This window comes from Herpailurus yagouaroundi, unplaced genomic scaffold (assembly GCF_014898765.1).
Source record: "Herpailurus yagouaroundi ecotype Mexico unplaced genomic scaffold, PumYag 198, whole genome shotgun sequence".
NCBI lineage: Eukaryota > Metazoa > Chordata > Mammalia > Carnivora > Felidae > Herpailurus > Herpailurus yagouaroundi.
The window spans coordinates 9,496,969-9,519,238 of NW_024412429.1; the positions used below are offsets into that span (position 1 = coordinate 9,496,969).

Consider the following 22,270-nt stretch of genomic DNA (forward strand, 5'->3'; position numbering starts at 1 on the left):
AGCATCTTGCAGAAGTGAGCGTGAGCTCTTGCAAGCAAGTCAGTTTGGTGGGATGGCTGTTATTTTCGGTGTCAAAAAAGGACTTACGTTCTGAGACAGAAATTGTAAAAGACCAAACTATGGTTAGGAAGCTCCATGGCGGCACCTCTTGGATCAGATCCTCAGGGCAAGAAGTAAATAAAATAAACACACATGCTAGCGGGCTAACCAGAGGGCCCTTTGAAACTAGGAATAGGAAGAAAAAGGATTACAAGGTAAGCTTTAGGACATTTTTGTCCTTTTGCTTTTTTAAAATCTTAAGGGTGAAAACCCACCAGGGAGCTAAGAGAAGGAAGACAAGGGGATATTTGGGGGCAAATACTCCAATTTAAACTTGTTATGATGCCACGAGAATGTAGGACAACTGAATTCAGTTTACAGATAAAGATACTATGTCTGATAAGCAGAAAAATAAAGGGGTTTCGTTGTTTGGGCTCTCACAAGTTAGCATTTATTAAAGAGTACTGAAATTCTCCAACTGGAAGGACCTTTGTTTTTCTCTAAAGATGGTGAAGAATCAACCACATGAAAGAACTAAAAGAAAAAGGATTTTTCACTTAAACCGAGTTCATACAAGGAATGACCCAACAATCGTCAGAAAGACCTGTGCCTGTTAGAAACCTGACATGGAGACGGCATCTTCGCTTGCATAAAAATAATAAAAAATAGTCAGATGCCTGAGTGAGCACTGTTAGAACTTACAGTCTAGTAAGACTCATGGGCAGGAGGAATCAGGGGGAGTTAACCAACATTTGGAAAGGAACCGCTGCTCCCTCACAGGTAACACCACCGGCCTCTCACAGTGCTGCGGTATTCACTGCAGCAGAAAAGGACCTTTCGGCAAATAAGAGCCCAGGGCCCAGGGGCTGACAGCGCTGTAAGAAATGCGTGCTGCCGAAGAAGGGAGCTGCAGGGCAAGGGTGGTGCGCGGACCCTCCACGCAGGACAGGACCGTGTCTGAGTCACCGGGAAGTTTCTAGGGCCCCTCCAGCTGCCACTTCGACCCAGTCTTACCTTTTTACTATTACTTAGTGAAAAATTAGCTGCGGAAGTCTGGATCACTTTGGGCCCTAAAAATGTAACAGAGAAGGAAAAAACCAGGTTATATCTATATCAATAATTAATTTATTGTTTTTCACTTAAAAATTTTTTTAACGTGTATTTCTCAGAGAGACAGAGACAGAGCACAAGCGAGGGAGCGGCAGAGAAAGAGGCAGACAGAATCTGAAGCAGGGTTCAGGCTCTGAGCCGTCAGTCAGCACAGAGCCCAAAATGGGGCTCGAACTCACAGACCGCGAGATCATAACCTGAGCTGAAGTGCTGAAGGTGGACACTTAACTGGCCACCCAGGTGCCCCTATCGATTGTTTTTCAAATGCCAAGAAAGACTCGCATTATGTAGAGGTGGCCCTATTTTCCTGGTCTGTCCTTAGGGGACATATAAACATACAAACAGACACACAACATTGCAGACCAGGCGAGCATCACGTGACCACCACACAATGTGTGTGACTTCCACAGGATCTAGACATGCAAAACCTCTCCTTTGCTTTCAGTGACGGCTCACTCAGTAGTGCTCCGATCCAAGAAACCGTTAATGACACAGACACTGTCTATAGATTTTATAAAGTATAACAATTTCTGCTAAAAAACTAAGCCACATTTATCGGTTCATCCAATTAATCCAGTCTTCCAAAAATATGTATTGAGTTCAGGATATAAAAAAGTATAAAATATTTTAATGCATACTCAAGGCTTTTCCTGAAATAATAGATCTATAAGCTTCATGGAATCCTACAATGTAACTGTTCAGAGCTTTGGCCTTAAAAGAAGCAATCAAAGGAAACAGTGTGAAGCAGATTTTAATTTAATTTGTTCTACAATAAATCACACTCAGCTGGGATGCCAGTTTTCTGGGCTGCCTGGGTGACCATCCCCAGCCTGCTGCCCAGGAACCGCCATGTACAGAAGGAAATACTCGAGTACGTACAGCAAGTATGTAAGTGACGTAGCAACATGTGTCTGGAACCGTTATGAATGCTGACAGGCTGTCCCTATGTGGGAAGGAGGCTTTCGCCCACAGTGAGGCTTATTTTAAATAGACTCACAATCTCAGCAAATCCCTGTTCCAGGAAATAAGGCAATCTGCTTTCTCAGAAAGAATTAAGAACTGGGAGTCGCAAAGTCCAGACTCTAGTCTTAGCCAACTTGGCTTTTTGAATCTGTTTTCACATCTGCAAAACGAGGGGTGACAAACCCACTGGTCGCTAACACACTCTTTTTTTTTTTTTTTTTTTTAAATTTTTTTTTTTTTCAACATTTATTTATTTTTGGGACAGAGAGAGACAGAGCATGAACAGGGGAGGGGCAGAGAGAGGGAGACATAGAATCGGAAACAGTCTCCAGGCTCTGAGCCATCAGCCCAGAGCCCGACGCGGGGCTCGAACTCACGGACCGCGAGATCGTGACCTGGCTGAAGCCGGACGCTTAACCGACTGCGCCACCCAGGCGCCCCACTAACACACTCTTAATCTGAAATCCTAACAATGTTACCACAGGACGTAGGATGGTGATTTTTGTGTCAACTGGCTGGGCCCTGGGGTGCCCAGATACTTGGATAAACATGATTCTGGCGAATCAGTGGACAGATGAGAAAAAATTTGGTCGTCCCCAATGTGGGTGGGCCTCATCCAAATGGTTGAAGGCCTGAACAGAGCAAAAGGCTGAATGGGGGAGAATCTGCTCTCTGCCCGGTCTTGTCCTCGGTCTTCAAGCTGGCACATAGGTCTTCATCTGTTTCCAGACACAAGCTGGAACTTAACCAGCTCTGCTATGCCTCCATATCTTGAAACTTCTCAGCCTCCATTATCATGTGAGCCAGTTCCTTACAGTAAATCTCTCTTTCTTCTCTACCCCTGCCCCTCTCTCTCCCTGTCTCCCTGTCCCTCCCTCCCCCCTCCTATGCATATGTGTGTCTGAGTATATACATATATACGTATCTCCCCTTTGGTTCCATTTCTCTGGAGAACCCTGACTAATACAGAGTTTGTCACGAGAGTGGTTAAAGAGGAACAGAATATTAATAATGAGCTTTTTTAATATTGGTTCTGGGGTTTCTGGAATTGGCTCTCTAATCTGATTAGATTTAAAGATGCTAATGATTGGGGTGCCTGGCTGGCTTACTCAGTTAAGTGTCCCACTTGCTTTCAGCTCAGGTCATGATCTCACGGTTCGTGGGATCAAGACCCATGTCAGGCTCTATGCTGACAGTGCGGAGCCTGCTTGGGATTCTCTCTTTCCTTCTGTCTCTGCCCCTCCCCTGCTGTCTATCTCTCTCTCAAAATAGATGGATAAACTTTAAAAAAAAATTTTTTTTATAACAAACAAATAGAATGAGGTTGACTGGTTGTTCCTAATGTCCCTGGATAACGTGGTAAAAGAAAAGGCGAGGTCAGGGGTTTGAATTCCCAGCTCCAGAGCTGCATAAATGATCTGACGGCTTCTGTGCGCCCTGACAGAGACCCTTATCACCTGTAGCCATAGGGGCTGAGTGCTGAAAATCAAGCTCAGAATCTCATGCTGCAACTGGCAGATACAATGCAAGTTGGACACCGGCCTCACAGGCTCACTGCTGAAGCGAGGGCACTGACTGGGGAGCAGTGGGGTCCTGGTCTGGGGATGTGGGATCCTGGTCTGGAGACGCACAGGAGGATCCTGAGGAAGCTGGGGGTGTGGAGCTATTACGTTTCAATGCATCTTCTTTGCCACTAGACGAGTTCTCTCCATTCCCAGTAGAAACAGCCCTCCCACCTCCTTCCTAGACGAAGACCCTGCATTACCTATGCAAGTGATCCCTGAGGATCAGGCAAGACAATGCAGATTCTGCTGAGCAACCTTCCCTCTTTGCTTCTAGAACAATACTAGACTCAAGTCCCAACAGGCCCCTGAAGGTGAGGCACCAAATATGACCCACGAGGAGATGCACTACACTCTCAAAGAATACTTGAGTTTTCGGATTTATACAGAGAGAAATCTGGGGAACATGTATGGGAACGACTACTAAGGGTGTGGGGAACACAGTGGAAGGAACGTAAATTGGATCAGGCTGGATTTATGGACATGGGCTCACTCAGCAGAGATACTGCGTTGCGTGCTAGAGCTCAGGGAGTTAGGAGGGGCTCTAACAGTTCGGTTGGCTGGTTAAAACTTGGACCAAAAGGTGGTCCCCAGTGAGCAAATCAGAAATGCCACACCTGCCTTGGCTTAATGGAGAGGAGGGGATTGGGAGACTTGGGGAGACTAGAACATTGGGGTGGATTTGTCATTTAAGACCTGCTGGAAGAGCCCAGAAGACAGACCTTTCACCACTACTGTGAGGAATAAATTTGTGAGGGGAGCCCCAGCATCCTGAAAGAGCTCTGTGACGGCCCTGCTCGGCAGGCCACCCAGAGGGCAGGAGCCATGACCACTGAACGGGGGGAAACCAAACGCTATGGGAGTCGCTGAATCCCAGCAGCGGTGGGGCCAAGCAGAGGGACTCAGCCACCAAAAGCAAGGTGGGTATGGTCACTGTAACGAACAGGAGAGTCAAAGCAGCAATCTGACCATCTGATTCACACAGACCTGTGGTGCTGGCTAGTTGATTATGGTGTTTCCAGAAGTGAAATACACAGGAAGCCTACTATAGTCTTACCCGATCTGTGTAAGCAGAAAATTCTAAGTGAACAAAAGTGTAACCTGAATCATAAACACAGGAAGTTGTAGCCCATCGAAAGATTCCAGATTTGAGCCGGGTTACAGACTCAAACCTTGAGTGAAGAGGAGACAGGGTCCCCTTAAGAAAGCACCCCAGTACACTGCCAAAAATGTGTACTATTAATCATTCTCCCAAAGGAACCTACAACATTTTACCAAGATGACCGCACACTGGGGAAAAGGAAATACATTTTGGGGACCCCCGGACACCGGTTCTGAACTGACCCTAATTTCAGGAGACCCAAAACATCAGTGCGGTCCACCAGTCAGAGCAGGGACTCACGGAGGTCACGCAATCAGTGGGGTTTTAGCTCAGGTACGTGTCACAATGGGCCCAGTGGGTCCCCAGTTCCAGAATGCAGAACTGCACTAGATACACTCAGGGCCTGGCAGAATCCCCACCCTGCAGGGAGCCTCTACTTACAAAAACATAATCAAAAGCAGTATCGCATGCCTGGAGGGACTGCAGCCATGAGTTCTCCCATCCCCGAACCTGAAAGGTTCCCACCACACGGCCGCCGTTCAACTCGCCTATCTGGCCTGGGCAGAAGGTGGGTGGGTCTTGGAGAGGACAGCAGATCGCCATTAAGCATCACCGGGTGTGGTTCGAACCGCAGCGGCTGTTGCAGGCAGGGTTTCATTGCTTGAGCAAATTCACACATCCTCTGGGACCTGACAGGCAGCTGCTGATCCGGCAAACGCCATTTTCTTCATCGCTGAGAGCGAGGCCCACCAGAAGCCAGGCCAGCAATACACCTTCACGGTCCCCCCTCAAAGGAGTGTCAAATCTCCGGCCCTACATCCTAATTTGGTTCGCACGGACCTTGGTCACCTCTCCCTCCCACAAGCCGCCGTGAGCAAGAAGCAGCGAGTACTGTAAACTTCCTGGTAAGACGCTCGCACGTGGGAGAACGGAAAGAAATCTGGTCAAGATACACGTGCGCCACGTAGAGCTATCCCTTCTGAGGTGAAAGATAAACCGTTGTATTTGGCTCCCCTACAACCAAACCAGAGGCACGACGCCTAGCGGGCCTCGCCTCTTTGCATTTTGGAGGCAACGTGTTCTTCGCTTGGGTGTCATACCATTTACCTCGTGAACCAAAAAGCTGCAAGTTTTGAGTGGGGGCCAGGACAAGAGAAGGCTCTCCACCAGCTCCAGCCTGCCGTGCGGGCTGCCTGCTGCTGGGGCCACATGATCCGGCAGATGTAAAGGTGTCTGAAATGTCAGAAGACAAGGATGTCATCTGGAGCCTTTGGCAGGGCCCACAGATGAATCTTCGCACAGACCCTTGGGACTCTGGAGCAAAGCCTTGCCCTCCTCCACAGACAACCACTCCCCTCGTGACACACAGCTCTTGCCTTCCTACCGGGCCTTAGGAGAGACTAAACGCTTACCTGTGGGCCACCAAGTTACCAGGAGACCTGCGCTGCCCATCATGAGCTGGGTGTCAGCTGACCCAGCAGGACACGGAGCTGGACACACACAGCAGCACTCCATCATCCGACGGAAGTGGGGCATATACGATCGGGCCCGAGCAGGCCCCGAAGGCACAATACATCCATCTATATCGGTATCTACGTATATCCTATTGGTGTGTTTCTCTGGAGAACCCTAATACCAGCACTCACTGGGAAGAAGGAAAGGGACATGGAAATCCTGACATCGCTCTTCCCGTCTCAGCCCAGGTGTATCACTTTTCACTTATGCAAGAGTGGAAAAGGTTGAATATAATCATGGATGTTGTGGCCAACAGTGGCTTAAGGAAACGAGTTGGCTGAGGTCCCATGAGACGGCAGTTCAGGAGACTATGAATGCCTCTCCTACCAATCTTAAAAGGACAGTTATGAAAATCAAGTAAGATGACTGATATGTCCTGTGCTGTGATTAATGTAACTTATTCCTTGGTGACTTCACGGGCAGGAAAAGAGGAGGCTACAGTTGCTTGTCACCATCATTTTTGTCACCAGCAGGCAAACAGCACATAAACGACCTCCCTCTCCCCAGCTTCCTTGGGCCATTCACCCAGCCCACATCCAGTGTAGGTTAAGAAACTAGCCTCTGAGGGGCACCTGGGTGGCTCAGTTGGCTGAGCGTCTGACAACGGCTCAGGTCATGATCTCGCGGTTGGTGAGTTCAGGTCCCATGTCGGGCTCTGTGCTGACAGCTCGGAGCCTGGAGCCTGCTTCGGATTCTATGTCTCCCTCTTTCTCTGCCCCTCCCCTGCTCACGCTCTGTCTCTCCCTTTCTCTCAAAATTAAATAAACATAAAAAAAGTTTAAGAAACTAGCCTTTGGAGGCCCAGCCGCCTCTGGGACAGGCTAAGCCTAAGTGTCATTGGACTTTAGTAGGAAATGCCATAATCAAACACCTATCAGAAACCACCCTCAGTAAAAAATATATTTAAGAAAGAAAGAAGAAACAACCACATAGGCTCCTGGTCTCCTACCCCCCAGACAGGGCTGAAGAGACCAGGTTTCTGGGAACCTGCTGAAAACAGGCCAGCTTCTCTGGTTCTGTTTTCCATCTGTGCGAAATGGGGTTGGACTGGATGATTTCAAAGGCACTTCTGAAGCTTAAAAGCATTATGATGTGGCTCTGGAACCCCAGGGCACCTGGTGCCCTGAACATAAGGCAAAAGCCAACCTGCAGGCTCCCTCCTGCCAAGAGCTTGGGGCGTCACTAGAGCAGCTTCCCGGGTCCCCTCGGTCACCCCAGCCCCGTGCTCACAGCTATCTCATGCCCTCCCTGGAATCTGCTGCGCCGGGCCGTTTACATGGCCTGTGGCCCCCATCGGCCAGCATGTCCTGGACTCGCCAGCGCCCAGGCTGGGTCCCGAGCACAGGAGACTGCAGAAATGTTGGACCGTCCGCTAAAAGGTACGCCATCGAGGCCTCCCGGTACTGCCAGGCTAAACTCAAGCCCTGGTTGCTGTGTGGGGCAAGGCCAGGGTTACCCCTCACCCAGTGGGTTCAGAAGAAGTGGCACTTCACCCTCTACAGCGGGGCTCTTAGCAGGTGATAGCGAGTGGGGACAGCTCAGCTGGGCTGAAAAGCGGGTACTAAGGTAACTGTAAATGATAAAACGATCAAAAACTGCGGCTTACCTCTGATCCCAACGAAGACGGTCAGGCCGAAACAGACGAAGAAGACGACGAACACGAGGACAAAGTGGCGCTTGGAGAGCGTGTACAGCCGCATGGGCGCCAGCCTGCAGAGAAGCCAGCGGGTGAGGGTCACACAGGGGTGGCCGAGGCCGCATCGGGCCATCCCCTCCCCACCTCGGGAGCGGGCCTCCCCAAGACCCAGGTCGCCCGCCTGACCAAAACACCTCGGGGGCCACCAGAGGGTGGGGGACTGTCCGCTAAGCCCTGGGTCAAGTGCTCCGGGGAGAGGGCTGCTCCGCAGGCAGCCAAACCCCACTCCTCATGGCGTGAGAACGTGCTGCGGCTTCGACGCCCACTCAGGGCGTGTTTCACCACCCCACCCACGTGGTGGCTCAGCCCTTCTACACAGCCTGACTTTCAGCAGCCAGAGCACAGCCCGGGTGCAGGGAAGACCCCAATTCACACGGGCACGCGGCTCTGTCTACTGACGCAGTCAAGCCCAGACCGGGAAGTGCAGGTGCCTCCAGCACGTATCTTCCTACCTGGCCCTCCAGGAAGCCCACGGCCTCACGTTTCCCGTCCAGGGCTCCGCACAGCCCCGCACCTGCACCCACCCGCACGGTGAAGCTCAGCCTGGCCTTTGCTGAGCAGGCCGCCCACGGTCCCCTGTGACTTACTCCAACGCGGAGAGCAGCTCAGTGGATCCATCCCACCCCCCGTCAGGAGGTCCCTGCCTATTCAGTCCTATTTTCTGCTCTGGAAGAAGACAGCAGTGGGGAGGGATCAGTTCTCCTTTCGAATGCCCTACCTCAGGCGTCAGAAGAAAATCCACGAAGGACCACACTTCAAATGTGTGAGGCCCGGCCAGCCACACGGCCTCTAGTCCTCACTGCTGCCTCTACACGCAGGCAGGCGTGATGAACACGCGTGTGCGTGGCTGTGTTTCAGTTCAACCTGACTGCAAAAAGGTGGCAGGCCAGGTCTGGCCCGCAAGCGGCCGACCGCTACCAAATAACCTAACGAGGAGACCCATAAACCCAAAGAGATGAGCGACGGGGGTGGGGGGCTGTTTTGCTTTGCTTTTTACATTCTTTTTATTCCCATAGCATTTCCTGGTCTTGGGAGCTGGGACAGGAGGAACTTCTCACACCTCAGAACAGTGCACACACGCCTGGGACAGGGAGAACCAGGCTGAGAACTGAAACGGAAGGAAAGGTTATTTGCTTTTACGGTACTGTGTGCACACATACAACCTCTCCTTTACGTGGCTGACGATTCCAGTTCCTGAGCAGGAAATCAGCCAGATGGTATCTCGGGGCAAAGGTGGGGCCCAGAAGCCACCTTGGCTCAGACGTGGCTCGGCTGATACCAAGCCAGCTCTCTCCAGCAGGACCCACCAGACCTTTGGACGAATGAACTCTGAGGGCAGTGTCACCGTGTTTCATTGAATGACGGCACCAGTGAAGAAATAAAGGAACGAGTAGTAACTCTGTCTCTTCCTTGTGGACTTAAGTCCAAAGGCTGACCCACAAGCGACCCTGCTGTGCATGAAAACGAGGGCCAGTGAATTAAGTAGTCTGACCCCAACTCTGATTTTGGATCCTAATGATTATAAGACGACTGAAAGTCTTAAAATATTAGAGCCAGAAATGACCTCAGGGAGGAAGTCTAACCCCTTCGACTGACACATGGGGACACTGGGGCCTAGACACTGCAGAACAGTTGCCTGAGATGTCACAGCTCTGCCCCTTGGCAGTAACTGCCGCTCCCCAGGAAGGAGGCTCAGGGAAGCAGGGAGAGCTGAGGGGACCCACCTCCGTGAGTGCCCTTTTGGAGAAAGCCCTGTGGAGGAGGGGCGGCATGCGAACAAGGTCCTCTTTGTCATTTCTCTGCCATCCCCAGGTGTCGAGGCTAATAATGCAGATCCTTAGCACAGTCTGCAGAAGGGAAGATTTCTGTGCAGCTGCACGGGGCATTTTCACTTGGAAAAAACACTACACAAAGCTAAATGGACTAGATGCTGGGAAAATGCAAATAGTCTGTAGTTCACAGGACTGCACCGATGTCGCTCTCTTAGCTCTGATAAACGTGCTAAAGTGGATCAAATCCTAACTATGCAGAAGAGAGGGGAAGCTGCGTGAAGGGTGTGCAGAGGCACTTTGTACTATCTTTGCCACTCTTCCATAAACCTAAGGTTGTGTAAAAAATTAGAGTCACTTGCGGCACCCCACTCTGCTGCTCTCAGGGAGACCTGTTTCCACCCCCTCCCCCCGCCCCGTCCACCCTGTGCTGAGGCTCTGAGGGGCGCTGAGGGCTCTGAGCACAGGCGAGAGCCCAAAGGACATTAGTTAGAAGCAGAGAAAAACGGAGTAATAATAATTACATTTAAATTTTGGTATTTAAAACCTATCATTAAGACACATTATCAATCATTTGCTAGAAAAGCCTAGTTACTTAGCAGAGGAGAGGGTATGGGGAGAAAAGAGATCAGCAGGGCAACGGGAGCACAAGGCCAAGTTCCTGCAGCAAACACCTGCCCAGGGACGCTGTGCCAACTTCCTCCTCCAGGGCTGAATACAAATCTAGTGCTTCCCTTCCTTAACCCTGCTACTTAAGGGGTGCCTGGGTGGCTCAGCCAGTTAAGCATCCAACTTCGGCTCAGGTCATGATCTCACGGCTCATGGGTTCGAGTCCGTTTGAGCAACGGACTCTGTGCTGACAGCTCGGAGCCTGGAGCCTGTTTCGGGTTCTGTGTCTCCCTCTTTCTCTCTGCCCCTCCCCCACTCACACGCACCTGTGCACGCACTCTCTCTCAAAAATAAATACTAAACATTAAAAAAAATTTTAGACCCTGCTACTTAATTCCAATTTATTACAGATTTTCCTGGTTCAGAAATCAGACCTCACCCAAGTCAATGGAAAAAAGACACAGAGAAAGCGGAATAAGCCCCCTGCTCGAGAAAACGTGATCGGGCACAATCGCAGCCATGACCTCGGCTTGCTGGGGGCAGGCTGGGCACGGAGCCACATTTCTGCTGTCTTCCAGCGGTAAACCTTTCCAGGCATCCTCACCCTGGGGGCCTGGGGTCTGAGGACCCCCTCCAGCCACAGGGTGCTGTGGGCCAGCACCAGCACCAAGATGGCTCAGTTCCGCACGACGGTGCCTCCTCTCCAGGGTTCCTTTTGCTCTCGGCTTCGTGTCTAAAAACTCCACAGCAGTTCCCTCAAAAACAAGGGACTTCCTAAGCCTCAGAAACACCTTCCTATTCGAGACAAATCACAGTTCTGCACTGTTGCTCAATCAAAGTAGTGGCGCTGTGAGTGGCAGCAGCGGGGAGTCGAGGCCACTCCCCAGAGGGTCTCCTTTCACGTCTCCTCCCACCCTGCCAGCCGCCCCACAACCACTTCCTGCCTGACCCAGGCTCCCAGCGCTTTCTCTGCCTACCTCCCACTTCACCTCCCAGCTGAAACACCAACGTCTTTCTGACCATCAAGCTAGCCGACGGCCCAGGCAAGTCTCAGTGAACAGGCAACCTGTATTCCCTAGGATCCGGCCACCAATGGAAGGAATACTCCCTAAGTGCTCAGAGGCAAGGCTGTGATGTAGGCAATACACACAGCCTGACACCAAGAGGCCTCCGATCCAGGAGCCTAATCCGCTCGGCCTCTGCTGTCACCCATGCCCCCGCACTGCATGGACTCTCCGATGCCGGACCATCTCCTGCTTCCTCTCTCCTGCTTCCTCTCTCACACTCCTTCCCACCTCCAGGAACCATCTCAACCCCCTCCCTGCCCCTGATCCCACCCTGAGACAGTGTCCCCCAAGACATTTTCACTAAGGAGTCTACACCACTTTATGGTCAATAAGTTTAAAACCGAACCCATTAAAAAACAAAGTAACAAATGAAAAAGCTGCTTCCACTGCCCATTTCCTGCCTCTCCCCTTTCTGCATCCCACATCCTGCAACCTTGGAGTCGCCTCTGAGGATGCCTATCTCTCATTCACCCCACGCCTGCGGCCAGCCAGGAGGAGGGGCGCTTTGCTTCCTAACGTCTCGTTCCCCATGCGGGGTCTCGGGGCCCAGGCCCTGGCCACGCCCAGCACGGTCACTGCAACAGCCTGCCAGATGCCTCCCCTGGGTGCCGTGCCACGGCTCAGCAGGTAACCTGCCCTAGACCAGCGAGCTACTAAGTGGCTGAGGCGGTGTTCAAACCCAAGCATCAGCATCCAGGGCTTAATTTCTTTAATGTTTCCCACCATGGTGGAGCCAGACTCTAGACCAGCCCCTTCGCACACTGGTCTCCTGATGTGAAATGCTCTCTCTTCTCCACACCAAACCATCGAAATCTGCCTCACAGGGCTCACCTGCAGGTCCCACCTTCTCCAGGAAGCTTCCCCTCCCTCCCATCTCTTGTAACTTTAACCTATTACGACACACGTGGCCTGCACGACACAGCCGAGGGCCTGAAGACAAAGTACCCATCTATCTGCCATGGACGCTGGACACAAGAAAACACCTGCCCAACTTTCATTAGTTATCTCAAAAGTGTTCACGTACTTCCCTTGAATTGGTGTGTAAGATACTAGGGAGCAGGGAGAGGACTCCCCACTTCCCCAGACACCCTGGCCAAGTCAAGCACTGCATGTGGTGGGATCTTCAACCCAGATAACCAGAGCAGGAAGGCCCCGGACAAAACCCTGCCAGCTCAGGACAGCTGTCCCTCCTTTTTCTCTTCTGGATGGGACCCAGACGCCAGTCTTCCTCTCCAGGCCCACGTCTCTTTTCACACTCAGGCATTTAACACACACACTCTAAAATGCAGACCTCCCTGGAGCCCCTGGAGCCTTGGAAGACCTTTCAAACTCAATGGAACAGATTGTCCCCTTAGCTTTGGTTTGGACCGTTTAGGTCCCTTCTAAATTAATCTCAGTTTCACGGGTGACTTAAAATAGCACCCAGACTTATTTCCTAGAGAAACTAAAAACACCTTTACTGGAAAGCCAGTCCCCCAAACTGCAGCCATCATCCAAATGGCTGCAAGCTGCGCCTGCCCTTCATTGTGCATAGTCATAACCATCTCCCAAGGGACTGCTTCCAGGTACCATGAAGTCTGTGAAGCCATCAATACCCACAACGAAACAGCAGGAAAACCATCCCGCAGGACCTTCTGCAGCCAGACGTCACCGCTGTCCTGCCGGGACACATTGGCACGTGCTGCCCTTTGCCCTCTTCCCTTGTCAGCTCTCCGCAGCGATCTCACCCTGTTCCAGGCGAACAATTCCACGTTCACGGCCCGGCCCAGCTGAGCCCCAGGCTGACAGCGAACACCTGTTTGACCCTCCGCTTGCACATCTGGTGGGCGGCTGGTGTGATGCGTCCAAAGCCAGACTCCGGATCTTCCCCCACCCTGTCCTGCAGAGTTCCCCGCCCCAGGACGTGGCAGCCCCAGCCTTCCAGGGGCTCAGGCCGAGAGCTGGGTGGTCACCTTCGACACCTGTCTTCTGCTCACTCCCCACATCTAATGCAACAACACAGCCTTCAACATACATCGTGTCGCGGCCCTTCTCGGTCCCCCAGTCAGGCCCTGCCATCTTTCACTGCACCGCAGGCCTCCCCCGGTCCTCCGCTTCTGGCCTGAGCACCCACACTCTGCTCTCCGCCTCGCTGCTCTGAAAGCCACGTGCGTTCACTCTCAGTCCAGAACTTTCCAGTGGCTTCCCTATCACGGTGAGTGACAGCCAAACAGTCCACCACCAACAGTCGCTGGCACGCCTGTGACATGATCACATGGGTTTCTTTGGAAACAACTCACCCACCATAATCCCCATTTCGTTCTAAAGGAGGAACAGGAGCCATGGGAGATGAAGGGACTTCTTTGGGGGCAGGGCAGAAGCACCACTGCTGTCTGCCCAGAGCCACACTCTGCCTCCTCCTCCCCTGGTCCCCTGCCCTCCAGAGACCAGCCTCACTTGCCCAGTCTCCCCCCCCCCCCCACCCCCGCCGCACTGGGGCCCAGAACCTGTGGGAAACCAGCCAGGCGCTGCTAGACAAGGTTTCCCTGCCTCACAAAGAGATGTGTGAGAAGAGCCTCCTCTGTCCCCGTGGGGAGAGCCGTGCAGGGGAGCACTGCCCGCACGGCCACAGCCACACGGCACGTCAGAAGGTGCACACAGCCGACAGGCCCAGACTGAGAGCCAGAGACAGAGACTACCTAGGCCACACAGGGACACAGAGCTGCCGAAGCGGCCCTGGAGATGCCCCCTTCAACTTCTCGATGCTCCTGTTCTTTAAGCCACTTTTCCCGGGTATTCGATTCGAACCAGAAGCTTCCCGGGGCACCCAGGTAGCTCAGTCGGTTAAACATCCAACTCCTGATTTCAGCTCAGGTTGCGATCTCAGGGACTGTGGGATCAAGCCCCGAGCTGGGCTCTGCACTGAGAGTACAGAGCTTGCTTGGGATTCGTGCTCTCTCTCTCTCTCTGACCCTCCCCTGGCTCACAAGCTCTTTCTCTCTCTCTCAAAATAAACATTAAAAAAAAAAACAAAAAAAAAAAAAAACAAAGCTTCCCTTCAATATACATACCAAAAAAAGAAAAAAAAAACCCACAATTAAAAATGAAACTCAAGATAAGTCACATAAGTATAGAAACCTCCCTGTTCAAGGCACCTGGAACTGTCCTGTCAGAATGTGAAACAGTCACCAACCATCCTAGTTGCCTGCCCTTCCTATTTCCATCGATGATTAGTCACCGAGTCCTTCCTCTCCCTCCAGGCCCAACGCACCCTTCCTTCCCCCTTCCTTCCCGGCCCAGCTGAGTCCTGCCTCCTGTGAGGTCGCCCCCCAACCACACTGACCAGGCAACTGCCTCCTCCAATGGAGGACAGGAGACACGTGCCCATTTCCAGATTTCACTGTGGGTAGCAACTGTTCACAGACTTCCATGCCTCTCCCAGCCTGGAGCCCCCCCTTGGCCTCTCTAGGCCCAGTGGTCCAGCGCTGAGCCTTATAAATGACAGGCCATGAACTAGAGATTCCTTAGTCCAATAACTATTGATTTCTTCCATTTCTATGCATTCCTCCCTGGTTTTACTCTGGTTTCCTCCATGTTCTAATTTCTTTGCGATAATAAAGTACAGACCACTGAATTGTAAAATTGAACGTTTTCTCCCACTGTTATCTTGTAATTTTTTTGTATGGTTCTGGCCTTTGCTAGGTCTGGGAACTGGCCAGAACAGCTCCAAGAAAGTGCCTTCCCCTCGGCACACACCCTCAGTCAGGCCCCTGCTCAGCCGCCTGGAAAGCCAGTGTCCCCATTAGGGCCACCGAGAACTCCAGAACTGCTTGAGCCAACATTACTTTCCCACTGGACGCTTCTCCCTCCCACACAGGCCCTATAAGAGTTATTAAAACACCACTGGAGAGAAACCATGGGAGAGGCACACACTCAACGAGTCCCTTTATGGGCCTGGAGCAGAATGACCACGACACGGACAGAACTTGGCTGAGCAGAGAAGGCGAGAAGACACCTGAAGGCACGGCCTTCCAGTGACGCGGCAAGAGGAGACCAGCAGCAGTCTCTGCCTTTGACAGAACCCTAAATGATATAGTCAGCACACAAAGGGAGGCAGGAGAAAACAGCATCCAGGAGGCCGAAGCGTTCTTATAAATACATATTTCATCTGATCTCATAAAGTCACAATACAGTAGGTAAGTTAAGACTGAAAATATTTCAGTATCACAAATCTCGCTACTTGTTCAACTCCTTCCCAGATTTCACACTGGAGAATTAAAAAATGACATCTGGGGGGGTGCCTGGGTGGCGCAGTCGGTTAAGCATCCGACTTCAGCCAGGTCACGATCTCGCGGTCTGTGAGTTCGAGCCCCGCGTCGGGCTCTGGGCTGATGGCTCAGAGCCTGGAGCCTGTTTCCGATTCTGTGTCTCCCTCTCTCTCTGCCCCTCCCCCGTTCATGCTCTGTCTCTCTCTGTCCCAAAGAGAGAGAGAAAAAAAAAATTTTTTTTTTTTAAAATGACATCTGGGCAGTGGGAAGGGCCTTTCGTTCTCAGTACGTCGGCATGCTTTAAGCGAAGATTTTGTTTTTCTCATCATGTGTATAAAAGTAATCTCTTCTCCCGTGGTCCAAAGCGCTGGCCTGGTATCTGCAGCCTGGCTTCAAATCCTGCCCACCCACCCCCACTTGCTAGGCAGATGACTAAGTAACTCTCAGGGCCCCAGTGTCCTCCTCTGTACATCAGAGACACGTGGAAAACCCCCAGGGTCGTTGGCGGGCATAGATGAAAGAATGAAGAATCCAGGACAGTGCAGGAAGCATATAGGAAGAACTCAGTCAGGTTTGCTATAGTAGTAAGAGTTGTGCTTTTGTCCCCATCCCCTACTTTTTCTTTTTTAAAAATCTGTTTTTGGGACGCCTGGGTGGCTCAGTCAGTTGGGCGTCCGACTTTGGCTCAGGTCATGAGCTCGCGGTTCATGGGTTCGAGCCCCACGTCGGGATCTGTGCTGATGCTCGGAGCCTGGAGACTGCTTCGGATTCTGTGTTTCCCTCTCTCTCTCTGCCCCTCCCCTGCTCACTCTCTCTCTCTCAAAAAATAAACATTAAAGAATTTTTTTTCTAAAAACGTTTCCATCTTACCATTATCCCTGATGATCCACTCTGTAATACCTCCCCTCCTCCAGCTCAGAACCCGGCCAACTGAAGAAAAGGGCAGGGCCGTCATTCCCTAAGCGCCTATTTGGTACTAGGCTAGGTGCTTCCCTGTGAGGCAGGTACTATCAGCCCTTTCACAGACGGGACATTAGAGGCTAGGGTTGGCATACACTGCTGAGGTCCCAGTCCACATGAGGGGGGCGGGATTTGAACCCCCAAAGTCAGCAGCAGAAAGGAGGCCCACCGCTCCCTCACTCTCGCTTTTTGGCCCCCTCACCAAAATCTCCCCTTTTTAAACCTACCGTTCAATGGGTTTTGAGAAGAAAAAACTCTAAGGGGAAGAACAGAATAAGAACTCCGAAATTTCTATCAGGGACATATATTGAATACAGCCAAATATATTCAAATTTCAAACTTGTCTATATTATAAATGATTTATGGCTACCTAGTCAAAAAAGCCATTTTACCAACATTCAAGGCCCAACAACCTCAAAGCGTATTTTAATGAACAGTACGCTCATCGACACTCCTCAAGGAACCATGAATCCTTGTGTATCCTCGCCAGGCTGCAAGCCCAGAGACTCACACCCAGGAGCGTGTTAGGTAACTGAATAGCCTTCCCGGGGCAAAGACAACAAGGAAGCAGGCCACACGCTGGTCAGCGCAGGCAGTGCGCCAGCCAGGGGGCAGCACCCAAGCCCGGGCCCAGACAGCGCGTCCGGCGGTGAAGAACCCAGGATCTGAAGGCAGACCGCCCGGGCTAGAAGGCCTCTCCGCCACGACCCGCAGGGTGACCTGGGGCAAGCCACTCTCCTTCTCGGCACCTCCAGTCCCCGAACTGTAAAATTCAGAAAATGGACATGCCCCACCGCCAAGGGGAGCCGGGGTAATTAAATGAGTCATTCGTTACACGAAAGCCCTCATGAGCACTTGTTCATCACCAGCTGCTACTGAGAGATGTCACTAATGTGGGCTCTGGAGCCAACCACTCAGGCTTCAGCCTCAGCTCTGCGACATACTGTAACCTTGAGAACCTCGGACCGGACTTCTCTGCGCCTCAGTGTTGCCATCTGTAACAATGGGAATGGTCACGGGGCGAGTAGCTGTGAGGATGGCATGAAATGACACACAGAAGGGGCTCACAGCCGTATCTGGTACAGAGAAAACAGCGTTACTTTTTATTAGCTCCAGAGATCATTTGGGTTCAGGGGGGAAAACAAAAGATTCCTAAGAGGCACAATCCTAAAAAACTCTGTAGTTGCAAGACAAGGATACTGACACAGGCCTGCTGTCCCCTCGAGCACTGGGACACTCGGAAGGCCTGGGACACAGAAACCCCAACAAGGTCTGTGTTCATCTGTCTGAGCCACGCCTTCACTGCTGGCAGAGGAGGAGTCCACTTAATACAATTCCACTCTGAAATGCATACAGAATGAAACAGACATGTGAAACATACTCTCCAAAAACTGGTTGTAAGTATCAAACACCACACACACACACAACAACAACAACAACAACCACAACAACAACCTTATCTACGTCTGCAGGAAATGCTACTGCAAGAGCAAAGCAACACGCAAACCTGAGACACCTCAACTACGTGTAGGGCTGTGACGGCTATGCTCAAACAGGAAGTCAGGGCAACAACTGTTTGAGACGCCCACAGTGCTTACCTCCTGAACCCCGGCACCTGTCACTTCCCAGGCATTTTCAGAAAAGGAAGGGAGTTTGCAGGAATTTTAAGCTTAAAGCTTTAAGGACGGGGAAACTATTTACCCTGACTGGTTTTGACAGCAATCTCTCCTGCCCTTTTAAGAGTAGGCAGGGCTGCATGTGAGCAGGGAGCTCACAGTCCTGCAGACCCTGCATTGGCCCCGGCCCCCCAAGCTGAGCTCCGTCACCACGCGGCGCGTTTTTCTTCCCCCCCCCCCCCCCCAATCCCCCCGCCCCAGCACTCTTTCTCTGGCTCCTCTTTCTGCTCCTGTCACTTCTCGCCACGGGGCTCTGTCACATCTGGCAACAAGAGCACTTTGACCTTCCCGGGGCCTGAAGCAGGACACGCTTCGGGCTTGTTTCCTCGTAAGATTCTGATGCGCACCAAAGACTTTTTCTGACTCCCACTGCTTTCATGTCCTCTTGAATGAGACGATGGTGGCTGGCTGACCTCCAGGTACCTCCAACATCCCCCAACCCCAGCCCCTTGCTCCACAGAGCCCAGCATGGCTTCTAGGAGAGCGTCGGGCCGCCGACCGCTCCATGGCAGGAGACATACTCCGCTGAAATCCTTCGCTCACACTGTGGTTTGCGAGTCTCGCTTTAGTTAACAGCCCCCACTTGGTCTAGTTCCCTATCACGTGACAGACAGCCCCCGACTTCCCCAGGAGACCCAGACTGCAGTCCTGGCCAACGCCCACACCGCTTCAAGCTCTCTGCTCCTCTGGTCCAAGTAAACGGGAGGACACTCCACACACCACTCAGGGCTGCTGTGCTGCGTGGACCCGAGGACGTTCGCTACGGAGGAGAACCTCCCAAACCATGCTGATTGTCACTCTGCCGCAGGGTCACAGCTTTGCACGACCCCAGAAGGCATCTTCGCACGGCATCCCAAGTACACTATTCACACAGGTCACAAACGAACGGTGTCCCTGGAGTTGTGCGAAGGCACCACCGGTAACCCACCTCTGCCCGGGGTTTAGTTAAAAGAAAGACCTTTCAAACATCCATGTAGGGCTACCATTTTAGGCTGGCCCGGTTTCCTATGCTGTGCTAAAGTAATTAACCACAGTCAGAAACTTCGGAGGAGGTGGAGGAAAACCTTTCCCTCCATCACACAGGTCTGCATTCTGGCAACACCCTCCGATCTTCTCTATGTCCACAGTCAGAGGACTCGGCAGCGGTCCAATGCAAACCCTCCCAGCCCCTACGACCCCAAACACACAGAGAAACTCACACAGTCCTGTCTGAAGGTTGCCTTCAACTGCCCAAGGGGCCCTCCCAACCTCCTGCCACAGACACTGCTCCACACAGCAGACAGACTCTGGGCACTCCTTCTCTGGGACTTCTGACTTTTTGCAACTCAAGCACAAAACTTGTTAGTTTTCTCTCCTCTTCCCGGATGTCCCCTGGGAGGTACCCAGGTGACTCTGCTGCGTCAAAGGCAAGCTTTAGGGCTGGCGTCTGTGGGGCCCTGGACAGGTTTTTCCTCCTTAAAATCCCTGAACTTCACAGAGGTAATAAGGCCCAAAGTCAGCAGATTAAAACTCATAAAACTCGGTGTCCCGGAGATCTAAAAGGGCTGTGGCAGGCTCCCAACGTGCCACCATCATCAAAAAGCCACTGGAAAGCACCTCTCTTTAGTCTCAGCTGGGCTAGATCACAAAGAGCTGAGTGGGGTGCTCTGGGCGCTTTTAACAGAGACGTGACAGATAGGGCCACTGTCGGGGCAGGGGGCCACCGCCCTTCCAGCGGTAAGGATGGGCCCCGGGCTGCCCCAGGGAAGGCGGTGAGGGACTCCCGGGAGGGCCGCTCCTTAGCCATCCAAACCTGGGGAGCACGGGTCTCCGGAGACAGCAGGGCCAGAGCTGGCCTCCGAGGGTCCTCCCGGGGCGCCTCTGGCCGAGACCCGTCCCGGAACGCGGCCCCCGTCCCCACCGCCTGCAGGCCACCGGGGGGGGGGGGGGGCGGTGCGCCGCCCCCCCCCCCCGCCACCCCCCGGGGGGCGCCCCCCCCCCCCCCCCCGGGCGCCCCCCGGGGGGGGGGGGGGGGGCAGTGCGCCGAGCCGCCCCCGCGAAGCCCCCGGCGTCGCGCCCTCCCCCCGGGGCCCGGGCTCCACGTGGGCGGAGGGCCCGGCGTCAGGGCTCGCGGGACCCGGACGCGGGGCCCGGGCGCCCAAGGAGGGGAGACCCCGGCCCTCGTCGCCCGCCCTGCCGACCGGCACTCACGGTTCCATCTCGGCGCCCCGGCCCTCGGCCCCGGCCCGCGCCCCGAGCCCGCCCGGCGCCGCACGGTAGCCGCGGCAGCCACAGCCACAGCCGCAGCCGGAGGGACAGCGGCCCGGGAGCAGAGCAGCCGGCTCCGTGGAACTCGTCAGAGCGCGACGCGCCGCGGGGTCACGTGCGCGGAAGCGACCGCGCGGCGGCGGGAGGGGCGGGGGGGCGGCGCGGCCGGGGCGAAGGTGGGGGGTAGGGGCGAAGGTGAGGGGGGGCGGGGGTGGGGGTGACAGTGGGGGCGGGGCCCGGGTGAAGGTGGGGTGCAGCCGGGAGCGGAGCAGGGGCGGGAGAGGGGGCGCAGGACCCCGCCCAGACACCCCCCCCCCTCACTGGCCCCATGGAAGGGGGTCCCGCGGCGCGCCCACCTCCCAAATTTCTGTAATCAAGAACAGAGGAGGGGCGCCTGGGTGGCCCAGTCGGTTAAGCTCCAACTCTAGGTGTCAGCTCAGGTCTTGACCTCACAGTGGGAAGATAGAGCCCCACATTGGGCTCGGTGCTGAGCATGAGCCTGCTTGGGTGTCTCTTTCTCGCTCTCTCGCTCTCTGCCCGTCCCTGCTTCTCTTTCTCTCTCTCTCAAAATAAATAAACTTAAAAGAGCCACAATTTTGGATATTTCCAAGATTCTCTTTGGAACATTTGTCAGAATGTCCCCTTATTGCTATGGGCTTAAAGTCAATCTGAATGAGGAAAAGAAAAGACTCGAGCTTTCTTCCCGCCAACAAGTGTGGGGTTGGCAGGAAGAGACCAACACGGATAGGATTCCGTTCCTGCCCTCAGCAAACTTACAGGCAAAGTAAGTTACCAAAACTAAGTGTGAGGAGCACAGATTGCTACAGTGGCCCTGAGGAAGGGCACCGAACTCACCTGAGGCGGGGTTGACCGGGATAGGAAAGCAAGTGCTCCATGTTTGGGCTGATCTCAAGATGGGAGGGGCTTAAGAAGTTGGAGGGAAGAGAGGGCACCAGGCAAAGAAACAGACTGAACACCGACTAATAATGATAAATTCCATTACCACTCTGAATCCTAAACCACAGCTTTTAAAGAATGATAACAAAAGATTACCCCTCGAATTCTTTCCACAGACACTTGGAGGAAAAGGGGTCTTGATGACAAGACCAGGGAATATAAACACCAGTACCTGTGGGACAGGCAGGTAACAGGCACGGGCCAGGTGGGTGCTGTGCACCTGAGCATGCATTGTCTAAAGGGGCCGCACTCAGCCCTTAAGAGACTCTAACTTCGGGGCGCCTGGGTGGCTCAGTTGGTTGAGCATCTGACTCTTGATTTTGGCTCAGACGGTGATCCCAGGGTCATTGACCAAGACCTACATCGGGTTCCGTGCTGGGGGTGGAGCCTGCTTAAGATTCTCTCCCTCCCTCTCCCCCTCATTGTCTCTCTCTCTCTCTCTCTCTGTCTCTCTCTCTTAAAAAAATTAAAAAATAAATGAGAGATTCTAACTTCAAATACGACTTTTCATGTGACACCTTCCATTTCTAAGGTATTGGACACTAAAAAAATACTTTGAACTTCAAGAGGACTAAACAAAACATTTCCTGGCTGCTTTGCTCAGGGACAGCCAGTTTTCCCCTCCAACCTGAGGCAGGCTTGTCTGGTACAGAAATGCCTGCTCCAGAGACTGTGCTAGCTGCCTGGCCTCTCCTGAGACACCGCCACGGACCCCTTGCTGTTATCATACGGTCCCAGGTTTTAAAAAGAG

At 53.0% G+C, this 22,270-nt stretch overlaps 1 protein-coding gene across 3 annotated transcripts in view; it reads right to left on the bottom strand.

Annotated features, from left to right (window-relative positions):
- The window catches only part of TMEM181 (transmembrane protein 181), a 75,948-nt gene that overhangs the window by 33,112 nt on the left and 20,566 nt on the right, over window positions 1–22,270 (bottom strand). The window contains exons 1-3 of one of the 3 annotated variants that reach the window (XM_040448748.1): window positions 20,506–20,667; window positions 7,898–8,001; window positions 1,054–1,109 (exon numbers count right to left, since the gene is read on the bottom strand). In XM_040448748.1, the coding sequence (XP_040304682.1) occupies window positions 1,054–1,109; window positions 7,898–8,001; window positions 20,506–20,513 (168 nt within the window). In that variant the 5' untranslated portion in view covers window positions 20,514–20,667. Of the gene's footprint in view, window positions 1–1,053; window positions 1,110–7,897; window positions 8,002–9,711; window positions 9,923–20,505; window positions 20,668–22,270 lie in introns of those variants that run through there. The other 2 variants (XM_040448747.1, XM_040448746.1) reach the window with 2 other exon arrangements.